The sequence below is a fragment of the Peromyscus eremicus genome, chromosome 23 (assembly GCF_949786415.1).
Source record: "Peromyscus eremicus chromosome 23, PerEre_H2_v1, whole genome shotgun sequence".
NCBI lineage: Eukaryota > Metazoa > Chordata > Mammalia > Rodentia > Cricetidae > Peromyscus > Peromyscus eremicus.
The window spans coordinates 4,317,958-4,343,556 of NC_081438.1; the positions used below are offsets into that span (position 1 = coordinate 4,317,958).

Here is a 25,599-nt window from a genome sequence, read left to right on the forward strand (position 1 = left end):
ACTGATAAGCGTCCTCTAGCCAGGAGGCCCCTCGTCTGGGGTGACCTAGCACAGGACTTGCGTGTGAGTGCCCAGAGCAGCAGTGTTCCCCTCAGCCGCTCAGGCCACTGTCCCGCTGGACTTCACCTGTGTGCACTGCATAGGCACTTCTGACCCCAGCTGTGGTGTGTGCTTGCAGGACACTGGGGACACCCTGGGCAGTGTCCTCAGGGGCTTCTTCACCATCCGCAAACGGGAGCCAGGCGGGCGTTTGCCCACCTCTTCCACTTGCTTCAACCTGCTCAAGCTGCCCAACTACAGCAAGAAAAGCGTCCTCCGAGAGAAACTGCGCTACGCCATCAGCATGAACACAGGCTTTGAGCTCTCCTAGCCCAGCCCAGTCTCACCCACCTGCCCTCCAGAGCACCCAGACTCCAGAGCCCTTCAGCTCCTGGAGGCACCCTGCTCCCAGGAGTGTGGCAGCTTACTTGAGTCCTCAGACCCTCTCAATAGCCATGAGATGCCCAAGCTTGGGGATGCAGCACAGCGCACTCAAGGTGTTGGGGAGTGTTGTTGAAAATAAGCCCCTGTCATTCCCCTCACCCCCCCACCCCACCCCGTGCTCCCTCTTCCTGCCTTCTGGGGCCTGAAACCTGGGCCTAGCGATTGCAGAGGAGCTCCTGGTAGTTCTGTGAGGCTTTCTTCCTTCGCCCTCTGAGTACGCCAAGCCCGTGCCTGTGAGCTCCTCCTTCCGTTCCAAAAACTCAGGTACGGCCTCGCCAAGCCTCTATGCACGGCAGAGTCCCTGCCTCTACCCTGTTCACAGCAGCCTCTTCCTAGACAGTCAAACCCAGCTCCTGCCGGGGAGGCTGCTGAGCACAGTTTAGGGTCTCTCCTACAGGGGAGCAGGTGTTCCACACCACAGCCCTCCCTCCCAAGTCCTCAGCAGGCCACGCTGTCAGGGAAGCCTTGCTGTCAGCCCCGGGCCTGTTCCATGGTGTCCTAGCTTGGGAGAGAAACGCTCACCCTGGAGAGCAGCCCCATTCCTGGAGTACCCAGAACCTACTATGGCTGTGTGTCTGCCCTCCTCGTTACCTTACGGAGAAACACAGAGCCTGTACTGCCCAGTCACCTGGGCAGTGCTTTATTCCAGGGACTGCAAAGCCCATCCCTTGCACAGGAGTCCTATTGCACTGAACGGCCCAGGAGGCTGAGGGTATATCCCACACACCTCACACCACCTCTGTTGACTCTGCTCTCTCTGCTTTGTTTCGGACTTCATTCTGTCTTCCCACCCTCTGTGCACCTGGGCCCTCCTTTCCCTTTACCGTAAGAACTTTCTCCAGTTCAGGATGTGGAGGCAGAGGCTCTGGCTTAGTGATCTGGTCACCGCTTTGTGTCTTGTCTCATCATGTTCTTGCATCCCTCCACCCTGGTGGAAGCCAGGAGTCCTGGTCCCCCTCCACTCTGTGGAGCCAGCTTAGGACTATAGCACTAAAGCAAGGAAATGCCTTCTTCCCTCGGGAACCTGCACAGTGGGAAGGAAGCTGCGGCCGGGGGCCTGGGGAAGGTCCGCAGGCTTCTGGAGAGCGGTGCAAGCTTCACTTGGACGGAAGGATGGCAAGGTCCTTGGAAGATGTCTGCAACCATCTACGTGTGTGCTCAGCTTCCCACAGACTCCTGGGCCCTGTGCACAGCCCGTGCGAATAACGTGAAGCCTGAGAATTACAGCGGGACGTGGATGGGGAGGGAGCGGCTTGTGAACACCAGTGTCAACTTGACCCGCTTGGTTTTTGACCTAGGGTTGTCTGTAGTTCGCTCGGAGCCTGCTTGCCCGCAGGTACAACATCACACTATCCAAGCACCAAGTGTGTGTCACAGCCGGTTTTCACTGGCGCCCATTGGCTCTTGGTGGCTTCCGAAAAGGAGTGGGTATTGTTTTTGTAGGTAACTTGTGGACTCAAGACATGTCAGGGCTTTAATAAATTTGTACTTGAGCATATGGTGGCTGTTCTGGTTTGTACTCAGCCCTGTGCCTGGATGGCTCAGGTCACCATCCCACACACCCACAGTACCAAAAAGACAGAGTTTTGACAGACATCCTGGCTTCAGAGCTGAGTTAGGAGAGCTGGGCAGTGTCACATGTGCCCAGTTTTGTTTTGGGAAGTGACATTTCAGGGACACATCCCTAGAGCCAGTCTCCCTCTGCCCCCTTCCTACAGGTAGTGGTACCAGGATTGCAAACATAGCTTTGAAGTTCCTGATTTACATGGTACCTACAAATGCCAGCTTGTTTGATGGGGAGAAACCAGATAGCTCAGACATGTCTCTTGCTTGGGACATCTCTGGGACCCCAGTGTCCCCACTAACAGAAAAATATTGCAAAGCCCTGAAGACACACCACCTGCCTGCAGTGTGATATAAACCCACCTAAAACAAAAGCCCGGCCCTGGAGTAGTGTTTGGAACTGAAGTCGGTGCGAACAGCTGGCTGGTTTATCGGGGAAGCAAGCAGGATCATTTGCTGTGCTGACGGGACCTGTGCATGCTCACGAACATTTAGGTGAGGTCTGCAACACCCTGGCCTCCACTGTGCTGACAGTCATCCTTCAGCTGTGCGGCAAGGAGTGGAGATCAGGCCGACACTGGGTTCCCCCTATGTTTGGTCCGCGTCTGGATCCAGTGCACCCGAGTTAGGGGGTGTACTATGTAGCCTGGGCTGCTTGAGCGCTGGGATCACAGGTTCAGGTCACCATACCTCACTGGAACCTTAAATTGCTCAGACTGGCTGCGGGACTATGGAAAGAGGTCCATTGCGTGGGCTGCGGGGTCAGCTCCTGACTGAGTCCTGTGAGCCCAGTTCCATGCCCATTTCTGTCTGGGAGACTTCGGAGTTTGAATCCTATGTACTGATAATCGGTGTGGTGATAGCATGAGCTGTCCTGGGACTGGGCCTGGCTCAGGATTAGCTTCTCGATGGCAGTCTATTTCCTGCTTCTCCAGGCAGAGCCGCCGCGCACCCCAATAACCCTAGTACCTGGGAGCCTGAGACAGGAAGATTTAAAGGTTCAAGGCCAGCCTGGGATAAACAGCAGAAGTTGGACTCAAGTCACAAAAAATAACCCAAGAAGCCAGGACTACCCACAGGCCCAATGAGGCACTCTGACCACGCTTCCAGAGTGGCTTCTGTCCCTCACAGAGCAGACAGTGGGTAAAGGTCACCAGCCATTTCTTTACGCAGTCTACACAGACTGGTGACGACTCCCTGTGGCTAGTGCCTCCGCGAGAAATGCTTCAGCCAGCCAGGGTCTGGCCCGAGATGTGTTTGCACACCTGAGGTGTTCGCTCGCCTGTGCATCTCCAGGAACTGGGCTATGCCTCCCACACCAGTGTTGGACCAATGTTGGAGAGGCTGCAGCAGGACCTAGGACAGGCAGGCCAGCAGTCCCCCAGCCCTTGGCACACGGGCCCTAATGAAATAATTTCCTCATTGTGGTCATGACAGCCAACGCTGATGACAAGCATATGTGTAACAGATGGAGTAGTTCGGGAGCCCGGACTGAGGACGTAACCATCCATCCAGGGCCGAGAGCATCCTGCCACAGGGCTCATGTCCCAACTCTGCTGCCCACCAACTGGGAGCTCAGGCCAAGTTCCCTTGCTTCTTGGAGCTGCGGTTTCCAGTTTCCCCTCCAGGATGGCAGAGAAGGGGCCTGAGAGACCCTGATCTGTACCATCTGTGGGCAGCCTGTGACTCCTGGTGGCTGTCTCAGGGCGAGAGTCCGACATTCTCTCTGGAGTTCCTTTGTTCTTTGAACTCCTGGGTAGCAGCATTCATGGATCTCTGCAGACATCGCAGAGATTTGCTCCTGGGCCAACCACAATGCCAGTGCCCCTGGGCCAGAGCCCTGGCTGCACCCCAGGCTCCCGCCGCCCTTGCCAGACAGCTCTTCTGGCTTGGGCACTGTGGCTGCCTTCCTTCCTGCTTCCTCGGACCCTGGTGGTGGGGTGACAGGAGGAATGTCAGAGCGCCAGGTGGTCCAACTGAGCCCTGGGCAATGTCGGACTCCACACTCCCGCCTCCGTAATAATACCCGTGGATCATCTTGCAGACAGACGGCTGGAGTTACTGACGGAGTGGGCAAGGTTGGTCAGCGACCACTAGCCATGGGTGCTCTGGTCACCTTGCTTGAGAAAATGGGACAATAAGTCAGACTTTTCAAAGTCTTTGCCTCAGCCAGTTACACTGTGGTTCATACCGGTAGCCCCAGCACTTGGAAGCCTGAGGCAGAAGGATTGCCACAAGTTCAAGAATAGCCAGGGATACAGAGTGAGACTCTTGTTTTTAAAAGTAAGAAAGAAAGAAAGAGAAAAAAAGGCTGGGCAGCGGTGGCGCACTCCTTTAATCCCAGCACTCAGGAGGCAGAGGCAGGCAGATCTCTGTGAGTTCAAGGCCAGCCTGGGCTACAGAGTGAGATCCAGGAAAGGCACCAAAACTACACAGAGAAACCCTGTCTGGAAAAAAACAACACCTCCTCCCCCCAAAAAAAGCCAGGTGTGGTAGCACACATCTTTAATCCCAACACTCGAGGCAGAGGCAGGTAGATCTCTGTGAGTTCAAAGCCAGCCTGGTCTCTGCATCCATGGGACAAATCATGCCCGGGTTCAATGAAAAGGCTCAGAAAGGAAGTGTCCATATGTCCACCCGGGGCAGAGTTTTCACCGTGGAGGTGGAAAGGGAGGCCCTGTGGTGGAGAAGACCCAACGTGCAGGTGAGGCATGGTGAGATGAAGCACCATCGGCCCAAGGACATGTGTGAGCACCACATGCCACGTGGTGACGGCCAAGGACGTGTGTGAGCAACACGCGCCACGTGGTGACGGCCAAGGCTGTCAGTCCTGCCCTGCCCACTTTCTGTTGCGCCTTTGCCAAGAGGACTGCTGTAAATCCACTCAGGGATCTCAGGAACTGGGGTGTAGCCTGCCTCATCCTACCCATGTTTGGGGAGGTGAATTGGCTTGCGTGAGATCACAACTCAAAAACACCCCAACTGAGAATCAGCCCTGGGCAGTGACTTCGTTGCCCTGGGCAGGGGCTGTGCTGCATGGCGAGCCGGGGCTCAGGGCTCAGGCTACCTTCCAAACTGGGAGTTTGAAGCCAGTGGGGACAAGGCCAGACTCGGGAGAGAGGTCCCCGGGGAGGCAGGGGAGCAAAGCTGAGCCACGGGCAAACATGGTGCTGCTTTGCCCATTAGATATCTGCCATCCCTAGGCACCAGCCAGGCATCTGCATCCATGGTCCTTTGCTCGTAGGGGCTCCTGGGAAGTCCACAACCTGCTCCCACACAGGACACTGTCCGGGGGAGGGGGTGTCCTCTGTATGTACTCTGTATGTGGGGGCTTTCTTGTACAGTCTGCTGGATGGTTTTGTCACTGGCCCAGATGGTGCCAGATGGGCTGAGCAGCTGGCAGGTATTCCAGCTGAGAACTGGCCCAGGAAGCCAGACGGGCATTCACTCACCTAACAAATAGGTCCAGAGAACTCCGTGCCTCAGGCTGGGGCGGGTGTTGTTACAGCCATGAGCAATGTGGGCACCGTCCCTACTCCAAGGAGCTGTAACTAATCCAGAGAAAGGAATGTGGCATTGCGTACCCTGGTCACTCCACCCAGTGTCCTGTGTCACCTATTCTGATGCCCACTTAACAGCTGGGAAAACTGAGGTTCGGAAACTGTCACCCTAGTATGCCAAGTCCGAACATCCCAAAGCCCTCACCAGGGCGGAGTAGGCAGGAAGATGGGAGAGGCCTCTAGGCAAAGCTGAAGGGCTGCTCTGTCCTTTGTCTGCAGTTTTTCCCTGGCCCCATCACCTTGCAAAGGCTGCTGGAAGCGGACATGGTCACACCCATGTTCAGAGTTCCGAAAGTGAGAACCCCAAGCTCTGGCTTCCCAAGTCCTGCCAACTCAGAGGAAGTGGCAGACCACAGAGCAGCAGCTGGCCCCGGGTCCCAGCCGAAGGGGAGCACCAGACCTGAGAGGAGGGTGTCACCCAAGCAGCTGCCAACTGCCCACCTGACCCTCCAGTAAATCAAACGAGCCACGCATCACTTTCTGGTGGGGATACCTTCTCAGAAACCCGCGCTAGGCTATTTTATCGCGCCGTTTGAACATCACAGAGTGCACTATGATATCAGCGGTCTGCCAACGTCATAAATGTGACTCTTCACTGATGGGAACATCATTGTGCACTGTGAGCAGCATGGCTGTGCGGCCTTGGGTCATTGGCTCCTCCCTCCGAGGGAAAAAAAAAGTCTATTTATAATAATCATAGAATTAGTCCTGTTGCTGGGGGATGGTGGCTCACGCCTTTGATCCCAGCACTTGGGAGGCAGAGGCAGGTGGATCTCTGTGAGTTCGAGGCCAGCCTGGTCTACAGAGCGAGATCCAGGACAGGCACCAAAACTACAGAATGAAACCCTCTCTCAAAAAAAAAAAAAAAAAGTCCTATTTCCTGATATTATCCAATCTGGAGTCCCTCCCCAACTCACCTGGTGTGGGAGCCCGTTCTCAGGTTCCTCGTGGCTTTACCCAGCAGGTCCACATAGAGAGGATGATTAGGACCACCGGCCTGAGTGCAGGTGTCTGAGATGGTCTGCACTTGGCTGTGCTGGGGGAGGAGGTCTTTTGTTCCACCCCTTGGCGTCTCTATAAAAACCCTAGGGCAGAGACAGTTGGGGCCCGTTGGAATAGGTTCCAGGCCCTCTCGAGGCTATCCTTTATTTTCTATCTGTTTATCTCCGCAAGATTCTCCGCAATAAATCCTTCTATCTAATATTTCCTGCTGCTCGCACTCAAGAAAACTCTGGGGAACTGTGGGGGTGGTGGGTAAACGCCCCACAACCTGGCTTGATCCCAAAGCCCCTGCTCCTCCATGGCATGCCTGTCCCCAGCAGCCAGGTTTCCTTCATGACCTTTGGCCACAGGATTTTGCAACCTGTAAGTCCCCAAATGTCCCTGGGCCAAAATGTTTGCCCCACCTAAATGCAGCCATCTTCCAGGAGAGGAGCTGGCACTGGTTCCTCACCCTGCTGGGTGCAGCACAATGGGGACCTGGGAGACAAAGCGGCCTAAGGGAAGATTCTAGAACTTGCACCCTGAGGAGCCGGTGGTGGTGCGGGATGGGATGGCAGAGGCTGGAGGGAGTGGAGCTGTCACACCGTCTCTCACTGGCTTTAATCTTGAATTTGCATGCTTTAATATGAAATCTAATTGCAGATGCTGAATTATGGTGGGGAGCTCGTCAGAGCTGACTAATTAATTAGTCAGATTTATAAGCACTTGACTCTTAGAGATCTATGGCCCTGATTTGTCACCTCAAAGCTCTTGGAAATTTTTCCTCTGCTAGTTAGTTCTCATGGGGTGTCGAGAATCATGTGGAGGGGCTGCTTTGGAGGGGCAGTCTGATCCCCAAAGGCAGTCTGGAGACCACACATCCTTATGAAATCTCCCTTCCTTTGAGATCAGTGAGGGTTTTACCCTAAGAATGCAGAAGTAACAAAAGCATGTCTCTTATTCTGTACCTTTATGAGGCCATGGCAGACATTACTAATAGATTACCAAATTCCTTTTTTTTTTTTTAGTTATTATGTATACAGTGTTCTGCCTACATGTATGCCTGCAGGCCAGAAGAGGGCACCAGATCTCATTACAGATGGTTGTGAGCCACCATGTGGTTGCTGGGAATTGAACTCAGGACCTCTGGAAGAGCAGCCAGTGCTCTTAACCTCTGAGCCATCTCTCCAGGCCCACCAAATTCCTTTCTATAGAATCCGGCCTCCGGGCTCAGTCGTCTTCCTTATGACTGGCAATCCACTGAATTGGCTTCTCTTTCCCTTCCTGGGGTCAGCCCCTCTCCGCTCGCAGCAGAACAGAGAAGGGAACTGGGTTTGCTCCGGAAGGCTGGCACTGTGGCATGTTAGCCTCTCATCTCTCGACCTGTCAGTGTGCCCCTTGGTCCAGAGGGGCTTAAGTTGACCATTCAGGATGTAAAGGCATGAGATAATAAATATGAAAGTTCTTTGTGTACTCTCGAGGTCTGGGCAAATATAAGATGCTGTCACAGGTCGAGGAGAGAGATGGCAGTGTCCTCAGCTTCTGGCTGAGATGGTGGTGGAGACTGATGGTGAGGGAGACTTGTCCAGTGAGGCGTCTCAGGGGGGTGGGAACACGTTTTTTCCCTCCTGGGTCGCTCTAGAGTACAAGCCAGGTCTGCATTCACAAGCTGGACTCCAGCCAGTCAACTGTCTGCGGCAGGAATGGCACAGCACACATCCCCCAGGCTGCATGCTTGTGGTGGTTTGAAGAAGAGCAGCCCCCATAGGCTCATAGATTTGAATGATTGGTCACCAGAGAGTGGAACTGTTGGAAAGGATTAAGAGGCACGGCCTGGTTGGAGGACGTAGGCTTTGAAGTCTCTCTCGGCCTGTGGATCAGGATGTATGTCCCAGCAACTTCTCCAGCACCACATCTTCCTCCGTGCTGCCATGTTCCCAGTAAGATGACAACGGACTAAACCTCTGAACTGTAAGCAAGTCCTAATTCAGTGCTTTCCTTTGTAAGAGTTGCCACGGTCCTGGTGTCTCCTCACAGCGATAGAACACGAGGCCAGTGTCAGAAGGTACCCATGGGGAGTGGGGAGGCTGTAGGGGTTATCATCCTCCAGGGACTACCGTGACTCCAGCTGTCCCAAGGGAGGAAGGCAGGCAGGGGGATAAATCTTCCCCCTTCTTTCGGTCTTTCTATTTATTTGTCTTTGGCCAGAGTCTCATGTAGCCCAGGCTAGCCTCAGACTTGACATGTAGCCAAGATGACCTTGTCCTTGAATTCCACCTCCCAAGTACTGAGATCAGCAGCATGCACCACCACACACGTTTATTCCAAACCCAGGGCTCCATGCATGCTAGACAGGCATTCGACCAACAGAGCCACATGCCAGACCCGGCTTTCACTTTCTTCCCATTCTCCCTTGGGGTTCTTACACAGTGAGCCCTCCTCAAACCTAACCTGAATCCACTGCAGAAAAGTTAGGAAATCCAGACTTAAAGAAGGAAGGAAGTGTTAACCCATGATACCCTCATGTAGAGGCAAGCACTGCTAAACACTCAGTCTTCCTGTGTGTATACACACATCGATTTCACAGAATGCTGACTGTTCGCTACACAGCATGTTGGAACAGGTCCCCATAACCACTTACTACAGAAGTCATGACATTTCTTACAGTCGCTCATTGTTAAATAGTGCGCTCACTCGTGGAATCATCTAGCTTTCTCGTCCTGCACACGAGTGTCCAGTTTTTCATGGTAATGAGCAACATCGCTGAACAAGACCCTCTGGGCTCTGCTGAGACACATTTCCCTCTGAGATATTTGGAGGGGGGACATGCACTTTCAGGACTCTCGTGAGAGTTGTCAAACTGTCCCCCTGAAACTCATGCCCACCTTCACTCCCCCACGCTGGAGAAGCATGCTTTTCTCCTGCTGGTATCGCCAGGTGGAAAGCCACAGGCTCAAAACTCTCCAGCCGCTGGGGCACTGCAGCTGAGTCCCAAAGGCCATGGAAATAAAGTTCTCTCTCGCATCTTCCCCAGCTTAAAGCACCTTGACAGAGGCCAGTCCGTGCATCTGGCCACCTGGCATGGCCCCCACAGCTGCTCGCTGCCTCCCTGCCCACATGCATGCCTGGATGTGTCTGCTCAAGGCCTGCAGCTCACACCTCGTGGCAGGACAGCGAGCGTGAGTTATAGCGGACCTGATTTCCCTGTACAGCTCCCATGGAGTTAACAGATGTACGCACGTCTGAAGCAGTCAGGCGGCAAGAGGCTTTGGGGCCGATCCTTCCCGTTTTGACAGTGTGTAATTGAGGTGAAGCCATAAATTTTATAAACAAGAATAAACGCCCCTTTAGCAACATATGTCTGCTCGACCCTTCCAAGGTGATCATAAATAAAGGCACCTACTAGCTGGGGAGGGATGTGGGCATTACAGATGGCCAGTGGGGAGAACCAGAGGGCCTGTGACCTGAGATCAGCCACGGGGAGTTGCTTCTAGGGTGCTGGTAGATGGAGAGGTCACCTTGCACCCAGGATCTGGAGTTACCCAGTTGGTTTTGTGCCATCTATTGGGTTGGTTCTCTGGGGGCCTTTGTGACACTTTGAACTGGCACCTATTTCTCATTTTCCTTGGAATGGCTACCTCTGGCCGGGACAACCGGGATCCCCTGGGGGCTTTTCAATCCTTTCCTCCTCTCCTAGAGAAGCAGCCTACTCCACTTAATTACCAGCCATGCCCTAGTAGCTAACTTCCCAAGGAGACCACCCTGGGGAACCCGACAGGCTCTGCTGCCACCACAGCAAGACAGGTGTAGTGTGGCCCCTGTGCAGAGGTAAGCAGGCTAGCGGAAGAGGCAGGCTCAAGTCCCAGAGTGGCCTCTGACTGCGAGAAGCCAGCCACGGTATCATTTCTCAGCACCCCAGCTTCTGTGTTTGTGACACAAGGATGCTTAATGGCAGCTTGCTGGGGCTGCTGTGGACAAGGTGCCCTCTCAGGGTTAGTAACGGTGTGAAGGGTTTATTGACATTTATCTTGTTTGACTGTGTGTATGTTTATGCACACACATGTATTACGCATGCATGGAAGTCCAAAGACAACTTGTAGGAGCCCTGTCCTCTCCTTCCACCATGTGGATTCCAGGTGTCAAACTCAGGACATCCGCTCTGTGGCAAGTGCCCTGGCCCTGCCGAGACATCTCACCAGCCCAGTGTGAGGAGTGGCCTGCGTGTGGCGACACCTACCTGGAATCACAGAACTCAGGAAACGAAGGCATGAGGATCTCAGATTTGAGGTCAGTTGGCTCCGTGGCAAACGCCTGTCTCGAAGCCCGGCTCCACACCTGGAGCTCAGGACGGCTTTGAAGAGGACAGAGCTGCTCAGCCACCACAGCTACACTGAGCAGGCCCGTGGAGTCCGCCTCGAACCTCAGGAAGCCGCTGTTGTTGTTACAATGCTGAAGAGCGCCAGGCACAGTGGTACACCCCCACTTTTCTCAGCACTCTAGAGGAGGAAGGAGCCCTCAGGTAGACCACAAGTTCCAGGCCAGCCTGGGCCACACAGTCACTAAATGAATTGTTCAAGGTGACACAGCTAAGGTGTGGCAAAGCTAGAATTTGAATTCAAGTACCAGTAGCTAGCATTTGCCAGGGCCTTGTTAAACATGCCCTAAGTAAGCTCTCCCAGTGACCACAGAGCGTGAAGACTGTCATCATTTTACCAGTGAGAGGCAAATATGAAGATGACCAGTGTGTCCCAAGTGCAGAAGCCAGGAAGTGACAGGCCTGTTCTCAGGGTCGAGGAGGCCAGCATGGAACTATGTGCCTGCCAATCATTCGCTGTCCCTCTAGGTCCTGCAGAGATCCACGTCTTCCAGAAGGCTCTCTAGCTCCAGGCATTCCTTCTCACCTTCAAGATTGGGGCTACATGAACCCCTAAGTGGCTGCTGGAGGGAGTTGTCCCATGGATCTGCACTTAGCTCTTGAAGAGGGTGTTGTTATTTTTGCTTGTTTTTTTTCAGACAGGGTCTTGCTATGTTGCCTAGGCCGGTCTTAAACTCAGGTTGTTCAGCCAATCCACCTGCCTCAGCCTTGACAGCAGGCATATGCCATAGTGTCCAGCTTGCGTGGCAGTCTTACCTGGGGTCACATGGACTTCCAGGAGGCATGCGAACGTGGTGACCAACCCCGGAAGAACATGTGCACCACACTAAGGGGAGCATGTGTACGGCTTCCCCTGGGATTCCAAAGGGGGCAAACGATGGCTTTAGGAGTTCTGATTCCATAAATGACTGAGACCCCTCCCCAGAGCTCCCAGACCCCTGGTCTGCTCGTCCTCTGCCCTGCCTGGACAAAGCTCCGTCTCCCAGGAGGGACTCAGAGATCAGCTCTAGGTCCTGACAGCAAAAGCCACACCCTCTACAAGAACCCCCAAAGGCAAATTTATTCCTCTCAGTGATCAAGACAGGACCAGCTTGGGCACGGCACCGCCAGCAGGATCCCCGAACCCCATCTGGGGAGAGAGATGAGCCACAAATCCTTCCAGGCATTGATTTATGTAGCATTCATGCGGAATTTATTATACAAAGAATTTTATTCAATTAAACTTGAAATGCGTCTGGATTCTTAAAGGTTCAGCCGTGATCACTGGGACGGAGGGCTCATAAAACTGGATGGGCTGTCGGGAGGGTCTGGGGAGGAGGTAAGGGTGACATTGCAGTTGACAGGGGACTCGCAACTGGGGATGTTCATCATTGGGATGTGCTACAAGTTCAGGCTCTGGAAATTACTCAGTGAAAAATGCACATTAACAATAGCCATGAAACATCAGTTAAGGGAAACTCGGCTGAGAAATGCGACAGCAGATCTATTAGTGCCTGACACTGCTTGCCACAGCCCAGGCTGTGATTAAAATGACTGTCGGGGGCTGGTAAGCTTGGGGGTGGGGGGTCATGAGACCACAGCCTAGGCCAGTTCTGAGCCTCAGTTTCCTTTCCTGCAGAAGTGTGAACTCCCGCTCCAGTGCTGGAGGTCCAGTGTGAACACGTGGCTGGGCCCTTCTGTAGCACTGGCCAGCACCGCTGCTGAGGACTCACCTCTGGAAACGATGGTGAATACTGTTCTGATGAGCCTGCCCTGAACTACGGGGCATCTTCCTGGGTGTGAGTTATGGGGTGGCAGAAACTGGGCAATATCCTAAAATCCACTGAACTGTCCATTTTAAAAAGCATTTTATGGGAGGTGGGACTGTATCTCAATAAAACTGCTATTTACAAAAATTAAAAAAAGATAGGGAGCCTTCCTGCAATATTTTCAAAGGTTGAATTATGCAAAGAGGGAGAGAGAGAGATCAATGATAAATGGGTACAATTTAAAGAAACAGTTCTGCAGCTGTGTTAGCGTGCAGCGGGAATTGCCCCGTGAGGATTGTGGGTGGTGTGCACAAGGCTAGGCAATGCCTGGAGCCTGAACACTGCGATCTACCCTGTGAGAGCCACCCCAAACCCTGGCGGGGGTGTGGAAAGCAGTCAGGGCAAAGGCTTGGGTGTAGGTTGCTATTTTCTTGAGTTCATCCTGTCTTTTTTAGGAGGACCTGTGGCTGTAGGCAGGGTGGAGGGGCTGCTGCAAGCTCTCGGAACACGGCTTCCCCGGCCAGGCCCGGAACAGCAGGATGCTTAAGCACCGTGAGCTTGTACTCCTGTTTCTGGTCTTCCACACAGCACCAACGCCGTATCCAATCGGTGCCTCACTCGGGTGGCTGCAGTGGCACTGGACAGGGCTGCCTCCTGGGGGGTACTCCTCCCTCCTGGGGGGTACTCCTCCCTCCTGGGCATCTACCCTTTAAAGGATTCAGAAGATACACACGTAGCTGCCCGGCTGAAACGTCAGCAGGAAGGTGGGGAGGGGACGCGGCTGAAACCAAATGCTTGCTGACTGAGCAACAGGGAAGCCATAGAGGGGCCAGTCTGCCCACACCTGGCATGGAAGGTGCATCTAGCAGGTGCAGTGAAGAGATCCCTGAGCCGAGTCCTCAGGTGTCCCGGACCTGCGCTTCCTCAGTCACTACCCACCACGAGGCGTGGGAGCCCTAGGTTCTCTGCCTCCAGCCTTTCACGAATATCCCTCTTCCCAAGGACACAGCTGCCACTGGTGATGTCATTTCACAGTGAGAAGCAGCAGCGGTGACAGGTGGAATAAAACACAGCCGTGGTGTGGATCGCAGGAACAGAAACCAGTCAAGGGCGACACCAGAGAGCTCAGTGTTGGCCTCAAGACCTCATTTCCACCGCTGCCGCGGTGGGGAGGGCTGCCCACCTCCTGCCCTGCTGGAGAGGACTCGCCACGTGCACCCCTGCGGACCTGCAGCTGTCATTCCCTACACGGTGGCAGTGATGGGCGGCCCAGAGGTGACTAAACTCCTCAAGCCTGCCTGCCTTCCCCTCTATAAATGTGACATTTAAAGCCCCGTCGGCACAGGTAAATCACAATTACATTTCCAGGGGCCTCTGGTACATTCCAAATCCTTGAACAGCCTGACGAGTTGGAAGCAGCATCTTTCTGTCTTACACACACACACACACACACACACACACACACACACACACACACCCTGAGTGCAAGGTTCAAACCCTCCCCGCGCTCACTCACAATGCAGCATCTTTCTGTCTTACACACACACACACACACACACACACACACACACACACACACACACACGCACACCCCGAGTGCAAGGTTCAAACCCTCCCCGCGTTCACTCCCAATGCCGAGTGGCCCCTCCTCTTCGGAGCCTTCAGTCTACCTTTCCGTCCTGCAGGACGGAACTCAGTCCCATGTGTTTGAGCACAGCCTGGGGAAGGCAGCAGGAGTCTCAGAGGTCCCGGGGGGAAGGCAGGGGTGTGAGGTGACAGTCTGTATCTCGGGTCTGCTTCCAGTCTGTCAACATGACTGTTCTAGTTTACCGTGGCCTCTCGAGGGGCCTGTAAAGGGTTCCTCAGCGTTTCTTCGTGTCTCACACGTCACGCTTCTTGTATATTTTCTCTTGGCTGCCCTCCTTCATGGCTGCATATCTAGCCATGGTGAAGAGGTAATCGCTGAGTCTGGGGGCAGGAAGAAGCAACAGGAAGACGTGAGAGATCGATGCTAGCTGGCTCAGGCCTAGCTCGTCTTCGAGAAGGAAGGGTGAATCTCGCACCCCAGGAGCACCATGTGGGAAGAGTGGGTAGTACACCCTCTTGTCATGATAGATGGCGGGGCTGGAGCATTCTGGAGTGCTCCTGTGGGCACAGGCTATTGCCTACCCTGACCGCAAGGCTACTTGAGGTCCACGTGGGGCTGTCTCACCTCCTGGAGGCTCACGGCAAGCTTTTGTCCTGCTCTCCTCCATGCCCTCCTGCTCCCTCCTACCCTGAGCCCAGCTCCACCGACCTTCCTTCCATCCTGTGCACTCACTACTCTAACTCCTGCCCAGGCACTGCCCTTCTGAGCCTTGTGTTCCTAGGGCGGCGATATGCTGCTTTCCTGGTGACTCCAGGAACCTGCAGGGAGGGGATGACCTGCCCTGCCCTGCCCTGCCCTGCACAACACTACAGGTCCAAGGGGCTCCTCAGGGTTGCTGCTTCTGAGTTAGAAAGGAGCTGTCTCTCACTCGGTCTGGTGACATCCCACAGGAGTAAGGGGATCCTGTGGGGATCCAAGCCCGTCTACATCCTGGGGGGTAACATGGGACATCCCATAGCCAGGCGTTATGAGGTCACTTTCTGCAGAGCTAGGCATCTCCTGGGGTGCAGTGCCCCCTCTCCCTAAGCCCTCCGCTGGCTCCCATGCTGCAGTAGAAACCGGAGGTATAGCTGTGGCGTGGAGGCTCACCACAGGGCAGGGTACTGCTGTTAGCCTGGCTCACAGCACTGGGGCCTGAGCCTGGCATGACTGTGGGCCACCTGGGACGTCTCAGGAAGAGACACTGGCTGGACAAGCTTCCCGATGGACACCATCAAGGCCCTGGGCATCAGCTCCATGAACAGACCCTGAGACCACCTTGCTCCTTTCATTTGGGTTTGCTCCTGCTGGCCCTTACAGGCATTTCCTAACCAGAGCCTTACCTCACAGAGCGGGGCAGGGCTGCCCCGCAAACAGCACACTCCTAGACATACATGCGGGGAGGGAGTGAGGGAGAGGGAGAGGGAGTGAGTAAGGGGCGTGCGGGCTTAGCCCTGGGTGCTCTTAGGGCCCACCGACGTGCCTGGTGGATCGGAGACGCCCCACCATCCTCCACTCAAGCACCTGTTTAAGAACTTTGCCACATTTGCATCCGTTTCTCCCGTTTGGACAAGAGGCACCACACTGTAAGGAGAGGACGGACACACAGTCAGGTCACCGGAGCCTGGGACACCTGTCACCACGTGACCTCACCACCCAAACTAATCCCCACAACTGCGAACCAGATACAAAAACTCACCACCGCCTCAGCGGACCCCCCTATCTTGGACACACACGACGTGGCCTGGCCAGTGAAGGAGGAGGCAGAGCAGGTAAGTTGAGGGTAGGCTGGCCAACAGCCCAGCCTGGTGGCCTTTGTGCCAGCAAGCGTGGTCTGGGCTCCTGTGTGGGCAGGGCTGTCAGCCTCTAGACTTCAAAGAGGGGTTTATCTGGTTCTTAATCCCCAAAGAGCTACTGGTTCTAAGTTGTAATTAGTTTTTTTGTTTTTTTTAGTTTGAGACAAGGTTTCTCTGTATAGTCCTGGCTGTCCTGGATCTAGACCAGGCTGGCCTTGAACTCACAGAGATCCACCTGACTCTGCCTCCTGAGTGCTGGGATTAAAGCCAGGCACCACCACCTCCAGGCCTAAATTGTAATTCTAAATGCCTGGGGGTTCCACACCAGTCTGTGTGCAACAGTGTGCCTGTTGGACACCATGGTGTGGTTACACCCCACCCCGACCCCCTGCTGGTACTCTCCTGTGAGGCTGCCTGGGGGGTTGGGCCCTATCCAAGGTGATATACTTGGCCAGTGGCCCAGAAGTCTCAGCCTAGGCCAGCCTGTAGGCGCCTTCCACTCAGCATGGTTTCTTCACCTAGGTATCCATCCACTCTGAGAGCATCCTGGCGGGTCACTGCTGGGGCTGGGGCCTGTCGGCCACCCTGAGGATGCACCACCAGCTCAGTCTCGTGCTGACCTGTGGGCTGCTCCACTGCTCACTGCTGTGAGCCTCACTGATAGGAGTGACTTTGTACAAATGACTTTTTGTCTTTTGAGGCCCAAGCTTTTTTTGTTACCCAGGATACATCTGGGAATCTCTGGGTCTAAGAGCCTTCTGTAAAGGACAAAACTCTTGGGATGTGGGGGGCTGTGGAGGGTGACCCCAGCCACAGAATCTAACTAAGCTGCTCCTGACTCCTGGGGCACTGTAAGGAACCCCTTGACTGTGAACACTCTTGAGTTTGAAGATGAGGCAAGGGCAGTAGATGGCTAGACTGTGGATAGCTTCTACCTGGGTCCTCCCTAACCACAGGGCCCCTACGGTCCTTTCTGCCTATGAGACAGGACTCAGGACACGACATAATGAAGACACCTAAAGGACCCTTACCGTCGCTCAGCTCGGCGGCACACGGCCCGGCAGAAGTGCAGGGCTGAGCTGCTCTTGCCTCCAGACTGAAAGAGAAAGTGAGTATTGGCCAGCATTGCTCCACACTGGGCAGTCTTCTGCCTCCCAGAGCACTACCAGACACACCCTGGGGGCTGCCCTCAAGTCAGCGGGGGCTGGGGTGCTGGGGGCGGCTTCGTTGTGGTAAAAGCCAAAGTCGGGACTAACGGCAAGGCCATGTGTTTCTGTCACTACACCCACCCTGGCCACCCCAGGTTGAGCCCCCCAGTACTTACGGGCAGAATGAAAGCCGTGAGCGGGGGGAGCTGGCTGGAGTACTTGTCAATCCACTGTTCCAGCTCCGTGATGGTCCCTTCCTCAAAGGCTGTGTGTTCTGAGGAGTCAAGCGACAGGAAGGCCACTCCTGTAAGCAGCCACTAGTCTACCCGGGAGACACCACACCCCTCTGCGTGGGCATCTTGCCAACAGTTCCCATCAGCCTGAGGCTAACTTCTTTCCCAAGGCAGAGAACACGTTGTCTGCCCTGCCAGGGAGTCCTGGGACCTGGACTCCCAGTGGGCTACACTCCGGGGCGGCCCCCACCCCAGGGCCCAGAACACCCCGAGCAGGGCTGGGAATTACTTAGGTGAGCCTCCCTGGCTGAGGAGCGCGGAGTGGCCAGGGCGGAGCCAACGTCCTGCAGCGTGCACTGGATCTGGGGAGCAAGAGGAGAGAAGCAAGGGCACTTGTGGCAGGCTGGGTGGAAGTGTACAACTGCCCTGCACTACTGCATGTGCAGAGTGCCACTGAGCATGCACACAGCTCTGAGGAGCTAACGGACCTTCTGAATTTACATCCAAAGGCAAACTGTCCCAACTAAGCACCATGAGGCCTCCCGAGAGGAGTCTGGGGAGCCAGGGGTTTGCTAAGTACTGGCCAAGAGGCTCCTTCTTGGCTGACGTGTGGCTCCCACACAACTGCACCAGGCGGCCTTCTTTGTCTACACTGACAGCTCTGGACCAAGAGACCGAACGTGCCAGTGCCACCTAAACGGTGAAGGACAGGACGTGGAGGGCAGTGGTCAGCGGGACCGAAGACTCAGGAAGGACTCCTGCCTGCTCCTGGGAGCCATGCAGGCCCCAAGCAGACTACAGTGATCTTGGAAGACCGCAGCACCCCACAGGCGGTCTAGAGCCACGCGCTGCTGCCCCGGCTGGCAGGTCCCTGTGGGAACTCAGCAACAACACCAACAGGCACAGCTCCGCCTGGCTGAGACCTCCAGCTGGCCCCGAGCGCGCGGCTCTTCAGCACGGGCTGTGGCCACTGGCACCCGGTTGTTCTTTGCCAAGAGGCCGTCCTGTGCCATGCAGGAGATTGACACCAGCAGGTCCCCCCGCCAGATGTGACAAGCACAGATATCCTTCAATACTGCTGAGCACTCCCTGGAAAGCAGAGCCACCCTTTACACACCGCCCTCACCTCACGGAGGATTGTGTGTCCTGATTTCAGAAATGAGGACAGAGCGGCTCTCAGGAGTAATTAATTACTGTGATGCCAAGAGGCAGCGGGCAGAGGGTGAAGCCAGCGACACCCCAGGCCACAGGGACAAAAAGCCCCAAAGGGGGCTACAACGATGTTACTTACTTTCTGAAGCTCTTCCGCAAATGTGTGGCCTTTTTCTGTGATCAACTCTATGGCAAACCTAGGAGAAGGGAAAATTAGCCCCTAACAGAACGCTGTGGGGCCGGAAGATAACATGACCGACGACGACTTTGTTGGCAAAGAGAATACCACGGAGACAGGGGTATTGGCTTCCTAAAGTGCTTTCATTATTTTCCTTATCCTTAGCCGGCTGTTCCTCTCTGCCCTTGCTTAAGCTGGCCCTGTTGATACAGTAGGGAGCAGGTGACCTGGGGTCTGTCCGGCAGGAGACAGAGACGTGTGCTGTGCACCACAGCACCAAAGTTAAGAATGAGGGGAGAATGACCTGTCCTTGACATGGTGAAGAGGAAGAAGGTGGGGCTTTGAAGGATGAATAGGAGTTCGTTGGTAAAGCAGGATAGAGGAGGAAACAACTTCCCAGACATAGTCGTAAATGCTACATGCCCCTCTTGTACCCGCGAGGCCTGGGAGGGAACAGATGGCGGCACACTGGAAGGATTCCTGGCGGACAGAATCTCAAAGGGACAATTCTCGGAGATGCGAGCTCAGACACAGGAGCTGATGGCTGACGGGAACAGTGGCAAGAGCAGAAGGCTGGGGAGGCAAGGGAGGGGACACCGGTGCACGTTGAACTCAGAGGGCCACCAGCAGGACCCGCACAGCAGGGGAAGCTCTGCCAGGGCCATGCCCAGCTGGCAGACAGTCTGTCCATGCTCCCAGGGTGTCCCCCACACACTTCCTCTCTCCCAGCGCCCACGGCTGCCTCCCATCGCTGGACCCTTGCGGAAGCCAGAAGACACAGGACATCGGGGGTAGGACTGGCAGGTCCTCTGGTCAGGCGCCCAGGCAGAGAGGCCAAGAGGACAGGTAAAGGACCAGCAGGGTGAACAACAACCATCTTCCAATCAGAACAGAGCACATGCGCGCACAGGCATGCATACCCACATGCACACAAGCGGGCCAGTGCTAACGTCTGTCTCCCTCTGAGTGACAAGGAAAGGCTGTGCTGCTGGGACACATCCTTGTCATCACTGTCCACACACTCCTGGCACCCGGCAGCCATGAGCCTAGAAGTTACCGGGGCAATGATCAATGATAAGGATAACTGTAAACAGTACTAGTGCTTGTGTTAAGTACAGTCCTGGGGTAGATGCAGATTTATTGAAGTAATTCATAAGAACAGAGGGAAAGTACTGCCGTGACTATTTCACAGAACAGTAAACTGAGGTTCAGAACAAGGGTGTCTGGTTTGATCTGAGATCGCATAGTTAGCAAGCGGGGATACAGGATTTGAACACAGGTCTTCCTGATTCCTACTCATCTATGACCACAGGGCCAGGCAGGGTCTTGAGGAACATCACTCAGGCCTGTCAGCGTTCACACCCTCAGTGTGGCTGGGCACAGCCACCCACACGGCCATCCTCGTGCATTTGGTCTTTTCCACCCCACAGTGTCAGGATGTGACTGGTTCTGACCAGTGCAACAGGAAGGAGAGGTCACGCAGGAAGCTGCAGGAGCTGCACGAACCTCACCAGGACCTGCACCACCGCAGACAGGTGTCTCATCAGCCTGGGTTCCACGAAGGCCACACTTGGCAGAGGTACAGCGAGCATGCAACGTCTCGAAGTGAGGGTGGGAAATAATCCTCCAGTGGGGTAAGAACCGGGCTTGGGAGCGGACGGTAATCACCGAGTAAGCCTTTTAACCTTTGGCACACTTTAAAATCCACGTTCACGAGGAGGCCACATCCGAGGTACTGCAGATCACCTGGGCTCACCTCTTTCCCTCACTGCCTGTCTCCCGATGGCTCACGTGTGCTCAGAGTGACAGAGCCAGGGATGGTGGGAAGGTCGCTCCCTGTGGTGACCGAGGGACAGGCCTACAGCCTGCAGCCCCATGGAGCCGACCAGCCTGGGCTAACAGCTCGCACAGACCCATCCAGGCGATCTTCAAGACCCTCCAGCACTCGGGAGAACGTCACAGTGATGACTGTCACGGATGCCCCAGGCTGACTTCACATCAAGGCCCATTCCCACTCCTCTTACCCAATAGCCGAACTTAATTCATCTGTGGTTCCCACGGCCTCAAATACTCGGTCATCTTTAGGTCTCCGTTCTCCTGTGAAGGTGCTTGAAAACCCTGGGGACGATATTTAGCATATTAAGATTTGGGGGTTGTCTGGGGGGAGGGGCAGGAGCTGGAGGGATGGCTCAGTGGTTAAGAGCACTTGCTGCTCTTGTGGAGGACCCAGATTCAGGTCCCAGTACTCATGTGGCTCACACCATCTGTAACTCCAGTTCCAGGATCTGATGCCTTCTTCTGGCCTTCTCAGGCAGCAGGAATGTACATGGTACATATATATACATGTAGACTTTTTGTTTGTTTTTTGTTTTTTCAAGACAGGGTTTCTCTGTAGACCTGGCTGTCCTGGAACTATCTCTGTAGACCAGGCTGGTCTTGAACTCACAGAGATCCATCTGCCTCTGCCTCCCGAGTGTTGGGATTAAAGGCGAGTGCCACCACCGCCTGGCCAAAAAAATGATTGTAAAAACCAGATTTTTTCCTGGTACACTTTAAATGTCTATTTTATTTCAAGCATACAGGTGTTTACTTGCATATATGTCTATGCACCATGTGCATGAAGTGTCCTTTTGGTCACTACCACCAAAGGTGTCCCCTCTGCTTCCCTGGCATGCTTTTAGTTTAGACTGGGGGCCACAAATGAAGCCTCCTGTTTAAGAAGTAAAGCACCTGGGTATCACCCTCTCTCTCAGTCTATCATGTCTGGACCTCATCCTAGGTCACAGCCCCTGCCTGGCTTTGGTGCTGGCTAGCCACTCAGATAGTCCACTGCATTGTTGTTAAGCACAAATAACTCCACAGAGCACCACCGAGATCCATCTCGTAGCTGTGATAAACCAACCTCAACAAATCAAAAGAACCGTGCCTGAGCAAAAGTCACATAAAGACGACCAGGCATCAGCTCTCCTGGCTAATGAGAATGGCCGGTGCATCTTTGTCTGTCACAGTCCCAGCACCTCCCTGTCTCTCCCACCTTCTAAGAAAAATCATTAAGTCCCTTCAATTACAGAAGTAGCCCTGCTTCCCAACCACATAAGATCCATAACAAAGCTCCACTTCCCTGGCTCCGCCCTTCCCTGGCTCCGCCCTTCCCTGGCTCCGCCCTTCCCTGGCTCCGCCCTTCCCTGGCTCCGCCCTTCCCTGGCTCCGCCCCTTCCCTGGCTCCGCCCCTTCCCTGGCTCCGCCCCTTCCCTGGCTCCGCCCCTGTGCCAGCATAAGCTTTGCCTTATGAAAAGTCCTGTCCTGCAGCTACTGTGGAATTCCACTGCTGGGCCTTAGTGAGCCAAGGCTCATCTGTGACGGGCTGGAGGTTGTCCCTGGAACTTTCTGGTGGAAAGCACCGACACCACCATCTACCATCTGTCATCCCTACACATGGTTTCTTTTCTATCGTTACGATAACAAACGTGTGACAAAACATTTCCGATTCCGGCTTTTAGTTTACCTATAGCTCAGTGCGGTTAAGCACATCCTACGTATTTGTATACTTTGATATGAAGGATATTCCCCAAGCACAACTGCTAATGAGTTGCTTGGTCCTACATTACAGAACATGGCAACATAGTGGTCTATTTCCCTGTCATATTACACCTGGTATTGATTACAATATTGAAGCAATAAATTGCTCATTATGAAAAAAATAATAGAAGGAAAGTATGTGAACTTTTGTGCATCTCTCTCTCCCACAGTCTCTCTCCTGGCCACCAGTTAAAGAATAACTATTTCAGGGCTGGTGAGATGGCTCAGCTGGTAAAGGGGCTTGCGGCCAGGACTGATGACCCGAGTTTAATCTCTGGGAACCACATGGTGGGAAGAAAGAACCAACCTCTGAAAGTTGTTCTCTGACCTCAACTGCACTGTGATACAGGCACATGAGCACACACAACACAGACACACTAAAGACAATAAATAAATTATAATAAAAACCCCAAAACCCAAAGAGGTACTTAAACTCCCCCCCGCTCCACATACACACAAACTTTTTTTTCTGTTCTTTAGAGACAGGGTCTCACCATGTAGCCCAGGCTGGCCTAGAACTTGCTATTAGCCCTGGCATACCAACGTAGACACACACACACACACACACATACTATACACACGTATTTTTTTTCTTTTCGTTAGAGACAAGGTCTCACTATGTAGCCCAGGCTGACTTAAGCTTACAGTGATCCTCCAGCCTCTGCCTCTGCCTCGTGAGTACCACCATGCGTACCATTACACATTTCTAATCCAAATGGACTAAAAGTTCTTTCAAAAAGTTTTTAAATTTATTTATTTATTTATTTATTTTATTTTTTTTTTTTTGTTTGTTTTTCCGAGACAGGGTTTCTCTGTGTAGCTTTGCGCCTTTCCTGGATCTTACTCAGTAGACCAGTCTGGCCTCGAACTCACAGAGATCCGCCTGCCTCTGCCTCCTGAGTGCTGGGATTAAAGGCGTGCGCCACCACCACCCGGCTTTAAATTTATTTTAATGGTGTGTGCGGGTGCACATGAGTGCAGGTGCCCACAGAGGTCAGAGGCAATGGATCTTTCTAGAGCTGAAGTTATAGGAAGGTGTGAGCCACCCAATGTGGGTGCTGGGAACCAAATTTGAACCTTCTGGAGGAGTAGTACAGGTCCTTAAGCACTGAGCCATCTCTCCCACCCCCTGACTCTGGGTTCTTAGGTTATGTCATACTGTTTTTATTTATTTATCTTGTTTTGCAGTTCTGGGGTTGAACCTAGGGCCTCCAGAATACTAGCCAAGCACTACGATCACTGAGCTACACTTCCAATCCCACAACTTGCCTTTTCTTGAGTTCAAGACAGGGTTTCATTATGTAGCCTAGGCTGGCCTGGAGCTTGATATGTCACCCTAGCTGGTCTTGAACTCATGACTCTCCGACCTCAGCCTCCCGAGTGCTGGGATGACAAGTGTGCACTATTCCCAGCTTTTTTACAACTTGTTTTGAACACTTAATAATAATTTGTGCCTTTTTCATGTCACTTCACATGTGTGATGTATCTTCAGATCTGCCCATGGGCTAAAACGAGGCCAGAAGAACTTTAAAACGACGCCTGCGATGTGTCTCCTCGCGTTCCTCACCCTACCTTTGTCTCCCGTCCTGGTGTAAATCTTGGGGAGCCGGCGTGCCTTCGAGGATGACTGTCCCCTAATGAGAAACAGACATCAAGACACGCTAAGTGGGAACAGCTTACAGAGTTCACCCCAGTGAGTGCAGCCCAGCTTGCCGCCTGCGACCTTCGTGGTAGCATTTATCCCCGCTTCTGGATGGCAATCTCTTGTCAGCCATTTCCCTCACCGTCCCTTCTAGACAAAATTCCAGGTGGGCAAGCTGAGCTTCGTGTCCACATCTCTCCCCATACAGCAGATGCTGAAGTGCTTGACACACACTTGCTGGAGGAACTAACGGATCACTCCATATAGCCCTAGCTCCACAGTGGACTAAAGCCACTAGCTTCTGGAATCACCCTTCAGCTTCTCCCACACCCCCAAAGTCAGCCAGTAACTATTACACTCACTTCTCTGTTGAGGAAACCGTAGTCCACAAACGTTCGCCTCCCTAGGTCTCCAGAAAGAGGCAGGGCTGGGATTCATGCCCCAGACTGTTCTATTGTAAGCCTGACCTGGACCACGACCTTCCACAAACTCTTGCCCACAGTCTACCCTAACTCCGATCCTCTATCACAAAGTTAGGGCTTCTTGGGGGAAAGAAAACTGGGCCACTTACATTTTCTCAGGTCTCAAGTGTCGCACAAAAATGCAAACACTGTCAAAATGGAATTTGAAAAACTGGCAGTCAAGAGACTGCCCTTTCCAAATATCAGTGCATAACTTAAGCATGTAGCTTACAATTAAAATGTGACCTCGCGGCCGGGCGGTGGTGGCGCACGCCTTTAATCCCAGCACTCGGGAGGCAGAGCCAGGCGGATCTCTGTGAGTTCGAGGCCAGCCTGGGCTACCAAGTGAGTTCCAGGAAAGGCGCAAAGGTACACAGAGAAACCCCGTCTCAAAAAAACCAAAAAAAAAAAAAAAAAAAAAAAAAAAAAAAAAAATGTGACCTCGCAAGGCTATTCAAAAGTCAGAGGACTGGACAGGAAACGCTGATTATGTAAGCCCGTGGCAGTCCGCAGGTTCTAAGGTCCTGGGAGTGCACGGGTACAAAGTTTCAAAGTGCTACCACGTCTTCCTTAGATGATGTCTGGTGTCCTCTGATTCTAATCCCAACAAACCGCTTTGGAGACCGGACAAAATCCCGGCCCACACGGACATGCCCTGCCCTGTCTGACTACAGCTGGACCGAGACAGAACTTGGGCCAAGAAATCCTGGCCATGCTACCCCGTGACGTCAGACCACAGAGCGCGTCATCGGGGTAACGTACCCCACGGAGCCAATACAATTATTTCCCCCTCCTCCCGCCCCCCAGGGTTGGAATTACCCTCCGAGCCTGACACTCACCCGTCCCCGTCGTCCTCGCCCTGAGGACCGCGGCTCTGAAAACGGAGACACAGCAGCCTGCAGGCGCCAAGATGCCCGCGCAGGCCAAAACGGCCCCCAAAGACCCACACAGCCATGCGCGGGACAACGAGTCCAGGGCTGACCCGGCCGGGCACCCGTCCAGGCCCGGGGATGACTCCGCCCCGCAGCTGGCCGCGCCACCTCTCAATCGCCGTTTCTTATTGGCCTGCGGCA

The 25,599-nt window shown here is 53.9% G+C and overlaps 2 protein-coding genes across 2 annotated transcripts in view; one reads left to right on the top strand and one right to left on the bottom strand.

Moving 5' to 3' along the window:
• The window catches only part of Ube3b (ubiquitin protein ligase E3B), a 45,964-nt gene extending 43,983 nt beyond the window's left edge, over positions 1-1,981 (top strand). The window contains exon 28 of the mRNA XM_059249613.1: positions 179-1,981. Within this exon, the coding sequence (XP_059105596.1) occupies positions 179-370 (192 nt within the window). The 3' untranslated portion in view covers positions 371-1,981. The remainder of the gene's footprint in view (positions 1-178) is intronic.
• Positions 1,982-14,261: 12,280 nt separating this feature from the next.
• On the bottom strand, positions 14,262-25,535 carry Mmab (metabolism of cobalamin associated B). The gene is made up of 9 exons (XM_059249404.1): positions 25,366-25,535; positions 23,996-24,057; positions 20,869-20,962; positions 18,806-18,863; positions 17,804-17,876; positions 17,458-17,555; positions 17,165-17,229; positions 15,862-15,921; positions 14,262-14,678 (listed from the first exon to the last, which is right to left on the bottom strand). Exons 1-9 carry the CDS (start codon positions 25,479-25,481, stop codon positions 14,591-14,593), a joined length of 714 nt encoding a protein of 237 aa, XP_059105387.1. The 5' UTR covers positions 25,482-25,535; the 3' UTR covers positions 14,262-14,590.
• Positions 25,536-25,599: the final 64 nt, after the last annotated feature.